General features: G+C 41.6%; 1 protein-coding gene across 3 annotated transcripts in view; it reads right to left on the reverse strand.

The window, feature by feature from the left end:
- eml4 (EMAP like 4) overlaps positions 1-15667 on the reverse strand; it is a 33408-nt gene that overhangs the window by 5122 nt on the left and 12619 nt on the right. For 2 of the 3 annotated variants that reach the window (XM_074675364.1, XM_074675366.1), the window contains 13 exons: positions 14284-14319; positions 13316-13436; positions 12497-12646; positions 12326-12395; positions 12105-12215; positions 11689-11784; positions 11427-11561; positions 9979-10114; positions 8252-8400; positions 7969-8094; positions 5173-5304; positions 5020-5087; positions 2616-2704 (listed from right to left, as the gene is read on the reverse strand). In XM_074675364.1, the coding sequence (XP_074531465.1) occupies positions 2616-2704; positions 5020-5087; positions 5173-5304; positions 7969-8094; positions 8252-8400; positions 9979-10114; positions 11427-11561; positions 11689-11784; positions 12105-12215; positions 12326-12395; positions 12497-12646; positions 13316-13436; positions 14284-14319 (1419 nt within the window). The remainder of the gene's footprint in view (positions 1-2615; positions 2705-5019; positions 5088-5172; positions 5305-7968; positions 8095-8251; positions 8401-9978; positions 10115-11426; positions 11562-11688; positions 11785-12104; positions 12216-12325; positions 12396-12496; positions 12647-13315; positions 13437-14283; positions 14320-15667) is intronic. The other variant, XM_074675365.1, reaches the window with a different exon arrangement.

The following is a 15667-nucleotide window of genomic DNA, read 5'->3' on the forward strand; positions in this document are numbered from 1 at the left end:
CATTCTGACCCTGTTCTTTTCATAAATTTAATCTGGTTTAAGGCAGAATACTGAGGTTTATTCTCACCCAGTGTCACATTGTTTCAAGTGTGAACCAGCTTAAGAGTTTCATTCAAACTGAACCATCAGTTTTCTTCTTCTCAACAGCAGGTGACATTATGCCTCTTTATTGGCAGGTAAATGCGTTCAGATCAGGACACAAATAAGGGTGCATGTTTGCGTCACCACCACTTCCTTTTTTCAGGGTAATATGAAGGAATAGGACGACGATGTTCAATAAAAACTTCTCTACAAAGCATCATCAAGGTTTCCTGGCCACATCTGAGGTGGATCCCCTCAGTCAGATCAACATCCACGCGTAAAGCAGTAATAACCCAGCCACTGTGTGTCACCATGACTGCAGATAAATACTGACACATCCTGTCAATGTTCTTTGTGTGGGAATCTTACCAAATATGGGCAGATTAAACTAGATCTGAGCCTGTATTGCACTTCCTGCCATACAGAGAATTACTGAAATGTGATGTGCAGCCACCTCCGCTGGGTTCACTGGAATACCACAGACTTAATGAAAGTCATATTATAACAGTACCCACATGCTGACATTGGTTGCCTGTTTTTTTTTTTATTGTTTTCATTGATCAAAGATTTACGTGATAACTTTCAGAGCTTAAAATAAACTTTCTCCTAAGAGATCTTTGGACCCTCAGTGTGCCTTGGGGTGTGCTCTTAGATCAGGAGATGCAGTCTGCTGGATGCTCCAAGATCCCGGCTTATAACCAAAGGTGAGCGACCTGCTCATTTAGAGCCCACAGACTGTGGGACTCTGTGACATTAACAGTAAGAGGGTCCACATCTTCAGCTTCTTTTGAATCTTCTTTCAATTGAATTTTCTGTCTTCTGGTGTCCTACTCTTCTTGTCTGTCCTCCTGTTCCAGTTTTGATCTGGTTTTTCTTTATTGACTAGGAATATGGAAAGTGCTAACAATACACAGGGTTTCCGCTACCTGTAAATGACCATGGCGCACCGCCACGCCAAAATAAAAGCTGTCATGCCTTTAGAGTTGTGATTTTTTTCACCAAGATGTTTCAAATATGAATTAAACTGTACAAGGCTCTTTGGATGCAACCAAAATTGCCTTGACTAAAACTCACACCACGTGAAAGGATCATCGTGGTCAAAAGTGAATTCAGTCGTGCATATTACGCATCAGCTGATCGTTAATCCTCCTTAGTGCTCCTCCAGGAGTCACCTTTCTGCTCTCTTTGGGACGAAGTTGCAGTACCTTCATTCTTTAAAAATCAACAGAGGAGTTTTCCTCCAGCTTTTGTTGAACAAACCTGAAAGCCTGTTAGCTTTTCTACCACTCTAACCAGTGTTACTATGTGCCTCTGCGCAGGGGCGTGTCCAGACTTTTAGAATGGGGTGCAACAATAATGGCAGTGACATAAATAGGGGTGGCCAGAGTGTGCATTATTACAAATTATCACCATTTATCTTCTTTAACTTCACTCTCTACTTAAAAAACTATGAATAACTATGCTTGTTTAACTGTATTATATTCCAGTGTAGGATTTTAGTATGTGCAACAGCCGGCCTTATAAATTTTAAGTAGTTTTTAACAATAAAGATGGATCTCAGCATGGCTGCAAACTTTGTCATTAGATAAGACAAAATTATTTTTGTGTTGAATAAATAATTATTCAAGATCTTAAGGCCTTCCTGACGGCTCAGGTGTGGTAGATCTGCCTAAATATCTGAATAAACATACAAGATGTTTATTTTTGTCACCACTGGGATGTGCTTTAACTACGGATGATTATTTGCATGTAGCTGTGTGAAGGACTGGGTCAATGCCATCACGTAGATGCAGCCGGAATCCCCCAAAACCATCACATCTGGTTTTGTGTCCTTTTGTATCATAAACAAACTAAACAATCTGAATTTTAAGTTTTATTTCAGAGAAAGAAACAGAGCTGAGGAGGAACACACTGAGGCTGAAAGACCTTCACCGTCTGATCCAGAATCCAAACATTTGTATGACTTTCATCAGCACCTAAGTTACCTAAAGATTTATTGTGTTCAAACAGAGTAAGATTTTGTTAAATGTTTGTTTAAGAGTCAGAAGTAAAGTGAACTGCATCCCACTCTTTTAGAAGCTACTCTGAGAGAAAATCCCTGAGTGAAAAAGCTCATAGATCAATAATAATGACAATTAGGGGCAGGAACACATTCAAACAAGCTTGTCTATTTAGTGTTGATGAAAATATGTTGAGTTTGATTGATTTAACAAGGTAGTAAATGTTATCTGTGTGTTCTTTATGTGGGATCATTTGTTCAGTCTTTTCCAACTTAATAAAACCTTAGCGTTTGCAGCATTAAAGGGGATTTTTCCCCAGAGCTATGACGTGAAGCTGATTGTATCAGAGTTATATTTGAGGCAGACTGAGCACTGAACGTTGACTCTACTTCCTGTTATATGATGAAATTCTGACATCCACTGAAATCGACCTTCAAAGCTTTTGAGTATGAATGATGAAATAATACTCATAGTGACTAGCTCAAGCCCTTAACCCTGATCTGTCAGCTTGTCTAGTAAACGGACTTCACCCACCTAAAGAGAAGCGCATCACAGACAGCTGCTCATTCCCATCAGTGTGAATCGCAACCAGGTCAGTGGTCTCAGCGTCCAGAACGTACCACCTGAGACGAAACAGAGAGAGCATCGTGAGACAGACGGACCAGGCAGGCAACTATTATCAGACAGGTGTATGGAGCTATTATTACAGCAAAACTATATGTAACTGTGAAAAATGATCAACAAATGCCTTAAAAGATTCGCAGCTGTCTACTAGCAGCCACAAATATGAGTGAATTGATCAGACATTACAACTCTGGCTCAGAACAATATGATTCTACACATGAAAATAAAACCTGCTGTGGAATTAGTTTCTGAGGTTTAAACGGTTTTAAGGTTTAAAACTCAATCACAGAGAGGAGGAAAATACCTAAAACAATGGAGTCTGAATGTAATCCTCAATCAACACTTCTTCATCAAAACCTTTCCAATGAAAACCTCTCTTAATGAGGAGCGAGTGTGTGGTTTTATTCACTGTTCTCACACTCACTTCTCACACAGGCATCATGCGGAGCGAACAGGCTGTTTGTATGGTTGTTGGGGGATAATTTCAGGGATAAAGTGTGGGAACCCACAGAGTCAGAATTTGCCTTGTGTGTGCCATAACACTGAAGCCCTACCAGCTCTTTCTGACAGCAATAACACATCAACCGCTCACACATCACCAAGCAGTTCAGATTTTAATTTATAAGCTCCAAAGTTGGCAAATATCCGTTTGATCTCAGTGCCAAATGTGCTCGGTTGGAGCTCAGCGGTGGACCTGGTTAGTCATAGTTTGGCAGCACACGTAGTGAACCAGGATTCTTTGCTATAATTGAGTTTCCCACAGGAGCACTTGGGCTTGGAGAGCTCTCTGCATCATACACGTCTGTGATCGCCAGTTCAGCGCAGCAGCATGCTTCGTCATGTTGCACAGAAATGCCAACCGCAGTGCAGGGGAACTGCTGCTTACAGGTCTCAATTTGCAGGTTCGCTTTCATAATGATCAACACTTTCTCATTACAAAGTGTTGCACAAGAAACAATGCACATTAAAATTACAGTCATTAAAGTAATAAATTTACCGTCACCAAAGGGACGGTCAGTAAAAGGAATTCTTAGACCAAGCTCTTTGACAGAGGCTTAAAGTGATACTCGGGGATGGAACAAGTTGGGTCCTATCACAAGGTTTAGGGCAGAAATTACCCCCACAGCAGTGTTTTTGTGCAGCAGAAGCCCAGGGCGCTCACACCAAACACCCCCTCCATGCTCGTCAGACGGTTTCCTCTGCACTCAGACGAGGCCATATTTTACTTGACCAAAAACACAAATAAACGGACTCCCACCGCGAAATCTGATATCGGTCTGCATTCACGCTTTATTTAGAGAATTTTCAGCGCGTTACTTTCACACAAAAACACCGCTAAATAAGGCTCTAGTCCTCATCGTGTCTCTTCGTCCTGGCAGACTTCCTGTGTTTGTTTATATCTGGCACACCGCGCGCGCGGACTGATACACTAAGTGGCGAGCGCCTCGTAGCCAGCTGTGGCTCTGCAGCGGAGGTAGCGCCGTTTTACAACAGGATGAGAACTAGAGCCTTATTTAGCAGTGTTTTTGTGTGAAAGTAATGCGCTGAAAATTCTCTAAATAAATCGTGAATGCAGACTGATATCTGATTTTTTCGGTGGGAGTTCGTTTATTTGTGTTTTTGGTCAAGTAAAATATGGCCCCGTCTGAGTGCAGAGGAAACCAGCAGAGGAGCAGGGAGGGGGTGTTTGGTGCGAGCGCCCTGGACTTCTGCTGCACAAAAACACTGCTGTAGGGATAATTTCTGCCCTAAACCTTGTGATAGGACCCAACTTGTTCCATCCTGGAGTATCACTTTAAAGAGATGTCAAAGTGGTCTCTGAGTCTGTTAACCTAATTTTTTAAAGCAGCGTGGACTACAGCTTCAGGGCTTTAACTGTCACTGCTCTGTCGCTACAAATTTTTAGAGATGCTTCAGGAAAACACGACATGTCTGCAGGACAATCTTAAACCTGAGTCAAACAAACTTAAAGCCAGCACAGGGAGGCTGAAACTGGCGTAATCAGCACATTTTTTGTGGTTTAGCATCAAAATCTGGCAGCTGAGCTGTATACAGCAGAGATATTAGGAGTTTTGTTGAGGCAGGTGGAGAAGCTGTTGCAACGATCAAGGCCTGAGGAGGTGAAGGAATGTGAAATGGTTTCTGTCTTTAAATGATCAAACAGATCAGATTGCAGTAATGTTTCTGAGATGGTAAAAACAGGACTGCACTTGTTTCATTCTGTAAAATGATTTCTTGCAGTGTAATCTGGGACTTGTAGTCTACTGTGAACAACATAAATTGGAGGGTCATGATGGTACTGATCTGTACTGACTTTCCTGAGTGTGTTCCTATGGCCACCACAGCTCCACTGGGATGAAAATCTGCACAGTGTCCGTGTTCCTAATGCAAAGGGAGACAGCTGTCAATCATCCACCAATAATCAAATAACCAATCAGAAAGCAGGGACTGAGTCCATCTTCCTCACCTCCAGTGTGCGGCTCCAGAGAAGACTGTGATTCACAGAGTTCCAGACGCACACCATCCGATCCTGGGCACACGTGAGGAACATCTCCCGGGATGGGTGGGAGGCCAAGCCCCACAGCTCGTCAGTGTGACCCTGAACACATCATGACACACAAAAATACTAAGCGCCTGAACATATCACAAAAAAGACAAGAAGACCTCAACCACATCTCAGGACAAAGAGGCCGAAAAAACAAACAAGGAGAAGAACATTTTGCACAACACAGAAAGATACCCAGAGGCCCTGAACGCATCACAGCATAAAAATAAAACACTGACGCTAGAAAGCACAAAAAGAGGGCTCTCTCATCAAAAGCAAACTAAGATGACTCAGAGAGATCACAACAAAGACTCTGAACATTTCCACAGGAAGCTCCTGGCAGGTGGACTGAAGCAGCCTGTGAAACCACCTACTGAGTCGCTGGAGCTCATCCCAGCTGTCACCTGGTGCAAGGGGCTACACCCTGAACAGGCCACCAGCCTGTCATAGGGCTAACATGTACAGACAGACCAGCTTTCACACACACACTCACTCCTACGGGTAATTTAGAGTGACCAATCAACCTGATGAGCATGTTTCAGGACTGTGGGAGGAAGTCAGGGAAAACAAATGCAGTTACCACTGCAGCCACACTCCTTCACCTGCTGGTTTCTTCCTCTTCTGTTAGTTTAAGTTTAAGCTACTTGAGTCAAACTCTTTCAAATTATCCATAAGTAACAAGAGAAGAGCTCTGAATGTTTAATCCACAACAAACAAAACCCTCAACTCTAGAAAAATCTCTTTGATTCAGCTACAAAATAAACCTGAGGAAGCTTTAAAGGTGTCTGAATGTCTAATGATTCACACAAACGTGACACAAGATGAATTTAAGGACCTGCACACTTCCATTAACTGTGCTCTAAGAGTCTTGTAATAACAATGAGGGGGAAGAGGCTGAAAATCCAAAACAGACACTCACGGGAGGATTTGGTTAAATAAATAGTGAGCTGTATTGTAAATCTTTTATCCTACGTTTTCTTTCAAAGTGGTCCCTCTGAGATCAAATCAGCCTGAGGTGTTACACTGTTGTAGCTGCTTGTAAAAATCAACACCATTAATCAGGGATGTGTTTTACAGTCTTTCTCAGAGCTAGCATAGCTAATCAGTACTGTGATGATTCAGGAGACAAAATGCATTTTTTAATATGAAAACACAGGAAAAGTCCCAGTTTTACTAATATATCATCAGGGCCTGTGTGTACGTCCAACCATTAACAATGAAAACAGACTGTTTATACTAACGGGGAAAAAAACAATTAGCAGGATGCACAAATGAGCCAGCAACAACAGAGCACTGAATTTAATGGTGGTGACCCCACCATTACAGGCGCTTATGGCAGGATTACTGTTTTAAATTATTGTTTTAAAGATGGCGGACATGGTGCTAATGTGTTACCATTTAAGAGAAAACTTGCAAAGAGAATGGGATTAAAAGAATCCTTTGGAAAAGTATGACCGTGTTGAGATACACAGCCAATTTAGATTCTGGAGCAAAGGGCAGCATCCAGTTAGTAAAAATGAAGCCTATGCAGAAGAGCTTTAAGTCGCTGTTCATCGAGAATCAGCTTGAGCCTGGCTGCAGAAAGACTGCAAGTCACATACACACCCAGCCATAAAAACTGACTTTTATGGCATTAGAAGAATTTAAGAAAACATATTTACAGCCTGGTTCAAAAAACAGCTTGGGTCTAAAACGCTGATTTCATTATTGGCACAAACTGTACGGTGAATTAATTTTTTTCCGTCTCTGCTGTTTAGAAGTTATTAGGATCGTTTGATTTTCCAATCAGAGACACAACTCAGGTCATGTGACCGCCGGGCACCCTGTAGCTGCTCGGAGAAAAACTAACAGCCGGGGTCATATCTAATGTGGCTGCGTCTGTTCAGATTGGCTTCAGTTCACGGTTTTAGGAACAGACGGGTGACGTTGCAGAGACTACGTCCATGTTTTATACAGTCTATGTTTTGGAGACACAACAACTGAAGTCTAAAACTGACGAGGCTCACTACTGTTGGTTTTGCAAGCTGCTTTGCTCTCTACTTTTAGACGTCTGGGTCATTTCAAGATGTGTGTGGTGAAATGTTGGAGCTCTTTAAGCAGCTGTTTGTAGAGTCATTCATGGAGTTACTTGGGCATTGCTGCAGTGCTTGTTCTACACCACATTCATTTAATCTGTTCAAGATCTTGAGCCAAACGTGAGGCATTCTTCTTTGTTATCTTATTGACTTACTGATAACAGCTGTTTGTTTTATTCTGTATTCTTACAATTAAATGTCAATTTCTTCAACTAAAAGAAAAAAATTTTTAATCTTCTCTCAGTTACACTGTTACAGCTCGCTATGTTTATCACTGTTTATGCACAGTAGGCACGCGCAATTAGAAAGTATTGGGTAGGGGGTTTCCAGAAGGTTCCCCCGAATTATGTCTTCATCTGCACCTGCCTCGCTTTCATGGTGACATCGTCATGCATGTGGTTAACACCACAGCCAAAGGGCTGCTCCATAACAGTGCATTAAGACTAATGGTCCTGTTTGTGTAAAGACTGGACGTGCATATGAGCCCAGATCATCGACTTTTCCGAAGACTGAAACAACGCATGCCTCTTCACTACAGAAGTCTCTTTAGTTGATGCTTCACTGGCATGCTATGTAAACTCACACCAGAGGCTTTTCTACCTCAAACAACATGATGGAGTCATGATCAGTTCTGCGGTCTCACCTGGACCTCCACCAGGAAGCCGTCATTGAAGGTTCCCCTCAGGATGAAGTTACGAGACGTCCCGACCAGAAACTCCTCCCCCTTCCCCTCAGACACCGCTCGGATGGTTCCATACTGATCTGGCATCTGTGGACACAAGTGGGACCTCAGTCATGTGACCTCTCTTAAAGCTTCTGTAACTGATTTGAGTGAAACTGTGAGCATTATAAGCCAGCTCTTAATCTCAGATCAAAGTCTCAGGTTGATGTCTGTGAGTGAGTGTGTTTATCATTCAGAATCTGACCTCGATGTCCCGGTCTGCTCGCAGCTCGTGGTCCCACAGGATGATTTTTCGGTCCTTCCCTCCTCCTGTCAGTAGAGTGCCGCTCCTCATCTCACACATACAGAAAACACTTCCCTCATGAGCCTTGACCTGTCGGCTGATCTGGAACGCTGCACACACACACACAGACAGACACACACATAAAACAGTATTAAGTGTACGTGTGGTCATCACTGATGTCTGGACTCTACTGGTCAACGTGCTGCAGCCGCCAGCAGGAGGCAGCAGATGTCTCAGAAAAGACTTCCTGTCTGTAAAGGTTTCCTCTTAAAAAAAGGTCTTTTTTACTTCCTGTTTGAACAAATGTGCAGGCGGGTTTGGCTGGGCTGGCACAGACGGTTGTTTCTGAATCACTTTCAGTTTGCTGCACCTTATTGTTCCAGCAGCAGACGAGCTCAGGGTGCAGCACTCCTCTGGAAAAACCTTTAACTCTTGGCACGAGCATCGTCGCTCTTCAATCACTTTCACAACATGTCACCAAAACTATTACTCAAACTGTGCCAGCATGCACGCTTTCTTTGACGTGCTGGACTGGTTTCAGTATGAACAGAGCTGACAGGAGTTGGTCTTCATTTTGCACAGTGTGTTTCAGGCAGTCATTAAGAGATCAGGTTTGACTTCAGGTGAATTTTCTAACCAGTCTGAGTCACTGGAATTGGTTTTGGCGTGTTTTTTCACATGTGAAGCTGATTTTTATAATTCTTATGACATAGGGTAAATGAAAAACAGGACATATTGTGTCCAGTTGGAGGACTGTATTTCATTTTGCAGCTGGGGGCAGCTTGGTGCAGGTCAGGGGTGTGATACAATCAGAGTTTTTCATGCAGCACAGTGAGGAGACATGTTTTAATAACAAGATGAGCAGGTGTGACATGTATCTGTCCGTGTGTTCATAATGCAAGAGTCCTAGATTTCCAAGGAGCCATATTAGTGCAGTAACAACATATTTCTGCTTCCTCAAGTTTTCTGACCACTCAAAGCACTTTAACTCTACAAAACCTGAAATCTAGAGACATGTTTATGTCATTTTTTTTGTTAAAAATTGCCTTGTTAGACTTAAATGAGCCAAATTTACCCGACAAATCCAGAAAAATGTCTTATCTCAAGACAGTTAAAGAGAAAAATGATGTGCAAATTGCTTGTAAAGAGTAAAAAAAATATGTTCATTCCAAGATGAGAAAATATAACCTTGTCTTTAAAATGATTTCTCATCATTTTTCATTTTTTCATTGTTTAACCAGCCCCTGCTTGTGATGTGACATAAAATCCAGGTGGTGTTTGTAGGGTATCTAAAGTCTGTTTTCTTTTTGACTTGCATGAGAAAACATCAGTGTCAGTTGCTTGTAAAACAGGTGTGGCCCTGTGAAAGTTCTGGGAGGAACTTTGACAAAAGAAGAAATAAAAGATTACGTGCAAACTTTGCTCTGTTAAACTAGAAAACACTCAAAGATCATATTTATTTGTGTATCATATCTCACGAGTGCACAACAACTTAGCACAGTGATACATGGATCTCTGTCTCACCTCATGTCTGCAGGGGAAGGTGGGAACTGTTTGAATAATAGTTGGCATTGACTGTTGAAGAGTATTCTGGCTTGAAACGCCCTTCCCTAATGTAATGGTGCATCCAAAAGAACTGCCTCATTGCTTTGTACCAACACACAAAAAACCAGTCCAGGTCTCCTCACCTCTGGGTCCTTTCCCAGTTGGAGTCTCGCCCAGGTGCCTGGTCCAGACCAGCAGGATTCCTCCAGAGTCTCCAGTGAGGATGTCTCCAGTACTCAAGAAGGCCAGACACTGAATGAACTTTGGCTTCTCGTATTTCTGTAAAGAGAAAGGAAACAGAGTGAAGATGCATTCTGCACTTAAAGTTGTTGTAGAGGTTTCTCTCAGTCCCCATTAAGACAAAGGTTGAAAACAACCAAGAGTGAAGTACAACTGTTAATAGCACCAAAACATGTGCATCATTTGTCCTGAAATCTGCTCTGTCTTAATGTCTGATCTAAAAAACAAACTGCTCTGATGATTTTCAAGCACAAAAACACCTACAGAGTTCTGTTTGCACATGATGGTGTCTGTTAGCATCTCCACCCTGTGCTGCGTATGGCTGTGCTGTGTGCTCTCATCCTGACTAGGGCTGAACGATTTTGGAAAATAATCTAATTGCAATTTTTTTGGACCAATGCGATTGCAATTTAGCATGCGGGGAAGGATGTTTGTCCGCTGCATTATTCACTGAACACAAACAATAAGCCATTCTATAGTATGACCAGCACAACAAAGGATTCGGTCAACATATAAACAAGTCTTTCCTGTAAGCCAGACCTACATGTTATGATGAAATGAGATGAACTGAAGTAAGAATTGATAGGAATAACATATCTTTATTTAACTATTAAATTCACAGTATTTTATTGACTGACTGATTTAACTTCAAACTTTGTAGATGTGTAATATAATTATCATGAATTACTTTAGATAAACTCAGAGATAATCAGAGAAATATGTCAACATGTGGAATGCACTTTTTTATGAAATGAAAAAGAAACACCGGTGAGCAAAAATATCAATGTTAATTGTATAAAAATCTTGCTGATCTTTTGTAAGTTTACTTCAAAATTTCTTTCTTCTCTTTTAAATAGCAGCCCATGGGATTTGAAAATTGTATTTTATAACATTGCAATGTCGGTTTAAATTCGATAAATTGTTCAGCCCTACGCCTAACGCTGCTAAACTGCACCAATATGATGATGAGCTAGATGGAGAGAGTAAGTCTGTACTACTATTTGGGAGTTGTGTCATGACAGACGGGAAACAAGTTCCACTTTATAGTACTCAGCTCTCTTCGTGGAGCAAGCTTGCAAGAAAATCGGCAATGATCCTGAGATGGCTCCAGACTGTTTTAACTTCTGATTATTATAAACACAGTAATGTCAGAGTGATATTAAGTGACTCAATGTAAAAGTGTGTTATTTTTTAGCTTCTCCAGTGAGTTATTGTTTTGATCTCTGTTAGAAGTATTTAACCCTTTGTCTACTTAGTGAATTTGAGAACGTATTTTTGGCCTATTTCACAAGTGCAAAAGCTGCCAATCCCTCAGTGAATCAGACCCATTAAGACTCAGATGTGCACTCACCCCAAAGATCCCCTGTTTACGAGCCAGTGAGTTCCCAGACCAGGTCCAAAAGAAGATGTGGGACTTCCCACAGGTGACAATGGTGTTTGCGTCAGTGGGGTGGAACTCCACCGACAGGACCACCTCGTTCGTGGTCTGAAACAAACAGACATTTGTCAACATACTGAGCACCACCATGAAAAATGACCTAAAGTCACAAAATGTTTTAAAAGATGACATCAAAATAGAAATCATACTGATGTGTCATGGCTTGAGTACGCACCTTAATCTCAGCGATCTTCGACTTCTTCTGCCAGTCCCAAACCGTCAACATGTGATCGTTACAGTCATCAATCACACTCAGGTGCTGGCCAGAGTCCTGAGAGAGGGACAGACATGTAAGACAGGGTATAAGAGGAAGACTGGAGACATGACGGAGCCTGAGATGAGGTGAGGACATGATGGAGGAGGAGAAAGAGATGAAGTCATGGAGAGCGAATGATGTGAGGAGCAGATGATGTGAGGGAGAGATTAGGACACTTTTAGAGATGATGTGAGACATGATGTGAGAAGGCGACGAGCTCGTGAAGATTGAAACATCACACATTTGATACTCATCATGTTTTCAGTGATCAGAGGACATTTAAAAACCTTCAGCAGAGTCTGACTATGAACTGTGCAGTGTGGTGTGATACTCACAGCTTTAGAGAAAGCCAGAGAGCCGACCCCTCGCTCGAATGTTCCCAAACCAACAACCTGCAGAGTCGATAGACTGACGCTGTCCCAGATACGAACGTGAGGCTGCAGCGCCTGGAGGAACCAACAAAAGGACAATTTCAGTAGAAAACCAAGAGGAACACGACTATTCAGTGTGTGGAGACTTTTCTGTGCTAAAAATATCAAAGCTGTTTCATCCTTACCCGTCCGTCTTTGTCAACTCCTGCAATCTGTCCTGTAGCAATCCGGATCTTATCAGGATGGATGGCTAGACTGAAAGACAGGGGCAGAAAGGTGATGTCACAGATCTGTCATGACAATCAGCCAACAGGAGACCCCCCCAGCGATCTTTGTGTGTGTGTGTGCTGTCTCACCACTTGACGCAGTCTGTGTGTCCGAGGTAATGTCTCTGAGTTCTTTCTTCGTAGTTAAACAGAACTACGACGGAGGCAATGAAGTAAACAATCTCTCCGGTTGGAAGGAGGTAGACGTTAGCTCTGCAGTCTCTGCCGCGGTAACCATAACTGAAGGTGGGTCAAGGAGAACACCTAGAAAAAACACCATAAAGAGGGGCTGTCCTGGATTCCTATATTATAAACATGTGGATATACAATAACAATACTGGATGTTCAGACAAAACGTTTGCAGATTTTCAAACCTCTACAAACTTGTATGTTGTGGAAATCCCTGAATCCGTTGGTGAATGGATCAAAAAAAGCTATGTTCTAAAACTAGCACGAGATTTTAGTGAGGTCTTCATGAGACTTGCTGAAATGATGATGTCATCCCATAAGGATCCCCTGACTTGTTCATGACACGTTGGAGGGGTGAGCCTCAAACATCAAGGTCTGCACCAAGCTCAGGCCTCCAGAGGGTTGGCCAATCAGAAAGAAGGGGGTTGTGGAACATAGAGCCTTAAAGAGACAGCAGCTAAAATAGAGGCTGATATAAGAGTTTTCTAAAACACCAGTGTGAGAAAAAAGGAGATTTTTCAAACTGAATATCACATAAAAATACTATGGGGGCACCATAGGGCCAGAAAAATACTAAAGAAAAAAATCCATAACCCCTCTCTAAAAAGACCTTTCAAATTCCCCCCGTACAGCCTTAAATGAGCTTCCTGATCCCTATGATCACAAAGCCCTCAGTAGCCCCACCCCCTCCTTAAGGCCTGTCCAGTGAGTAAAGGATACACCCACTCCAGCTTGAGTCTTTCTGGAGGGAGTTCTGTCCTAACATCATCGTAGTTCTCCACGTCTGAAGGGATGAACATGGTGATTGGTCGACCACGCATGAACATCTTCAGGTTCCCCTCTGTGAAGGCACACAAACACAAGGAGATGAAAACGTGTTGAGGGAGAGCCATCTAAAGAGGACATGGTAACTATGACATGCCAAAAGAATCACATCCTAACAGGAACTTTTAAATAAGATCTGGAAACTCTTCAGATATTTATCAAAGACTGATATTCTTCATTTTTCAAACAGGTGTCAGAAAATTTAACTCAACAGGTCTCAACAAATGAATCAAAAAATGTCAAAAATATCAGTCAGGTGCAAGAAGGTGAGGAAGGGACAAACTAAGGGCAGCTGAAGAACAGGTGAAAGACAGGTGAGGGGTCGGTAAAGGGCGGGTAAGGGACAGGAGAGGGGCAGGTTAGACAGCACTGATGACATTCAGGTGAAGCAGGTGAAGCAATTGAAGCAGATCAGACGGAAACACCTGCCCTGTCTGTGTTTACCTCCTTAGGATGGATACAAACATGAAAACTTCAAACTGAGTTCACATGAAATTACTTTTCAATCAAAGGGTGATAGAAGTGTCCAATCACAGGATTTACATTCAGAGGTGGGCGGGGCTTCTGTTTGTATCTGTACACAGGCCTTAAATGCATTTTCAGGTAGCATCTGTTCCGCCTTAAATGGAGGTAAAGGAGAGCAGGGGGCGGAGCCACAGTCAGGTGTGACATCACCTGATCAGTCTGAAGGAGAGCTAGCAGTTGAGTGAGCGAGGCTGACGATGTAAAGCAGAGAGACAGAGAGATGAGATTGGTTCAGAGCAGAAACAGGAGGTCATCAGCCAATCATCCGCCCTCATGTTAGCTCCATGTTAGCTCGTTGTTAGCCTGCAAGCTTACCCTAACAACAGATCAGGACTTACCAGCTAGGCTGTTTTTCTCTCGTGTTGACATTTTAGCTGGTTTGAGACAAAGACATCATCAAAAACACAAACAGAATCCACAAACATAAATAATGAAAGTAACTATAACAAACATACGCATAAACATAAAAAACAACTTAAAGGACAACATAATCTACTCTATCACAAACAAAACCAACTGCTGAACAAAAATACTGAAAACTGAACACTTAAATACAGAAATTGATGAACAGCGAGTTCAGGGAGGTTTTCCATCCGTGCATCTAACAAAGCCCAACAACACAGCAAAAACTGAAACTTTGGTGTTTGTCTTTTTATTAGTAAAAGCATTTATTTATAGAGTTCACATCATTTTTTCACATTTATTACATCCCAGTAGCCCATCTATATGTGTAAACACCTGTAATTACTTTGTACATAACATAGAATGATTGTACTTCTGCTTATTGCACTTCTGCTGAGATGCCAAACCTCAATTTATTACTCATTACTTGTATGTGTATGATTGTGTGTAAAGACAATAAAGTTGAATCTCATCTCATCTCATCTCATCTCATCTAAAAACTTGTCTTATCACCTCAAAAGTCCAGAAAAATGTCTTATTACAAGATATTAGAAGACAAAAAGACACATGAATTTTTGTAGAGAGTAAAAGATCTGCCAATATTTAACTTATTTAGTTTCTAGCATCAAATTATTGTTATTTCAATAAATCTAAACAAAAAAAAATCCTTTTAGTTCCACAGGTGTCTTCTTTGTCTCTATATAATAAGATGTTTTTCTGTGCCTTTTTCCCCCTAGAAAATAAGAAAGACTGTTTTGCAGTGTTGAGTTATCAAAGCTGTCTTTTTGGTTGAGGCTGTATCAGCTGGAGTGCTCTAAAAGCTCCAGTCTCAGTTTTTTTTATGTCCTACAGGTTTGTATTTATGTGCTCTTTATATTAAATGACTCTTGAGAACTAATCTAAAACATCCTGCTGTTCTGTCCAAAAACATAAAATATTTCTGACAGCTTCACATTTGTGTCACCGTCAAACTGAGCTTGACACTGCAGCTGCTACAGAGCCTCGCCAACTCAATCAAAATGAGATGGACTGGATGGAAAACCACGCTGAACTTCCATTACTTGGATTCGTCTGAGATAAATATTCAAACATCACAAATGAGTTCAATCACATGAAATGGGACTTAAAATAAAACAAGAACTATGAAACCAACAGACCTTATGGAATAAGATGCAGTAGGCAGATCATGGTTAAACACGTTTCCAAATGTTATAACTGTAATTCTTAGAGTTTAACACTACACACATCTGCATTTCATGATCGCCTGAATTTAAACTCTTCATGATCATTGTCCTGTCATTACGCTGAGTTCCTTAGTTA

The sequence above is a fragment of the Halichoeres trimaculatus genome, unplaced genomic scaffold (genome assembly GCF_033239565.1).
Source record: "Halichoeres trimaculatus isolate MK-OKI-2021-1 unplaced genomic scaffold, fHalTri1.1 fHalTri1_scaffold_8, whole genome shotgun sequence".
In the NCBI taxonomy this organism is placed as follows: domain Eukaryota; kingdom Metazoa; phylum Chordata; class Actinopteri; order Labriformes; family Labridae; genus Halichoeres; species Halichoeres trimaculatus.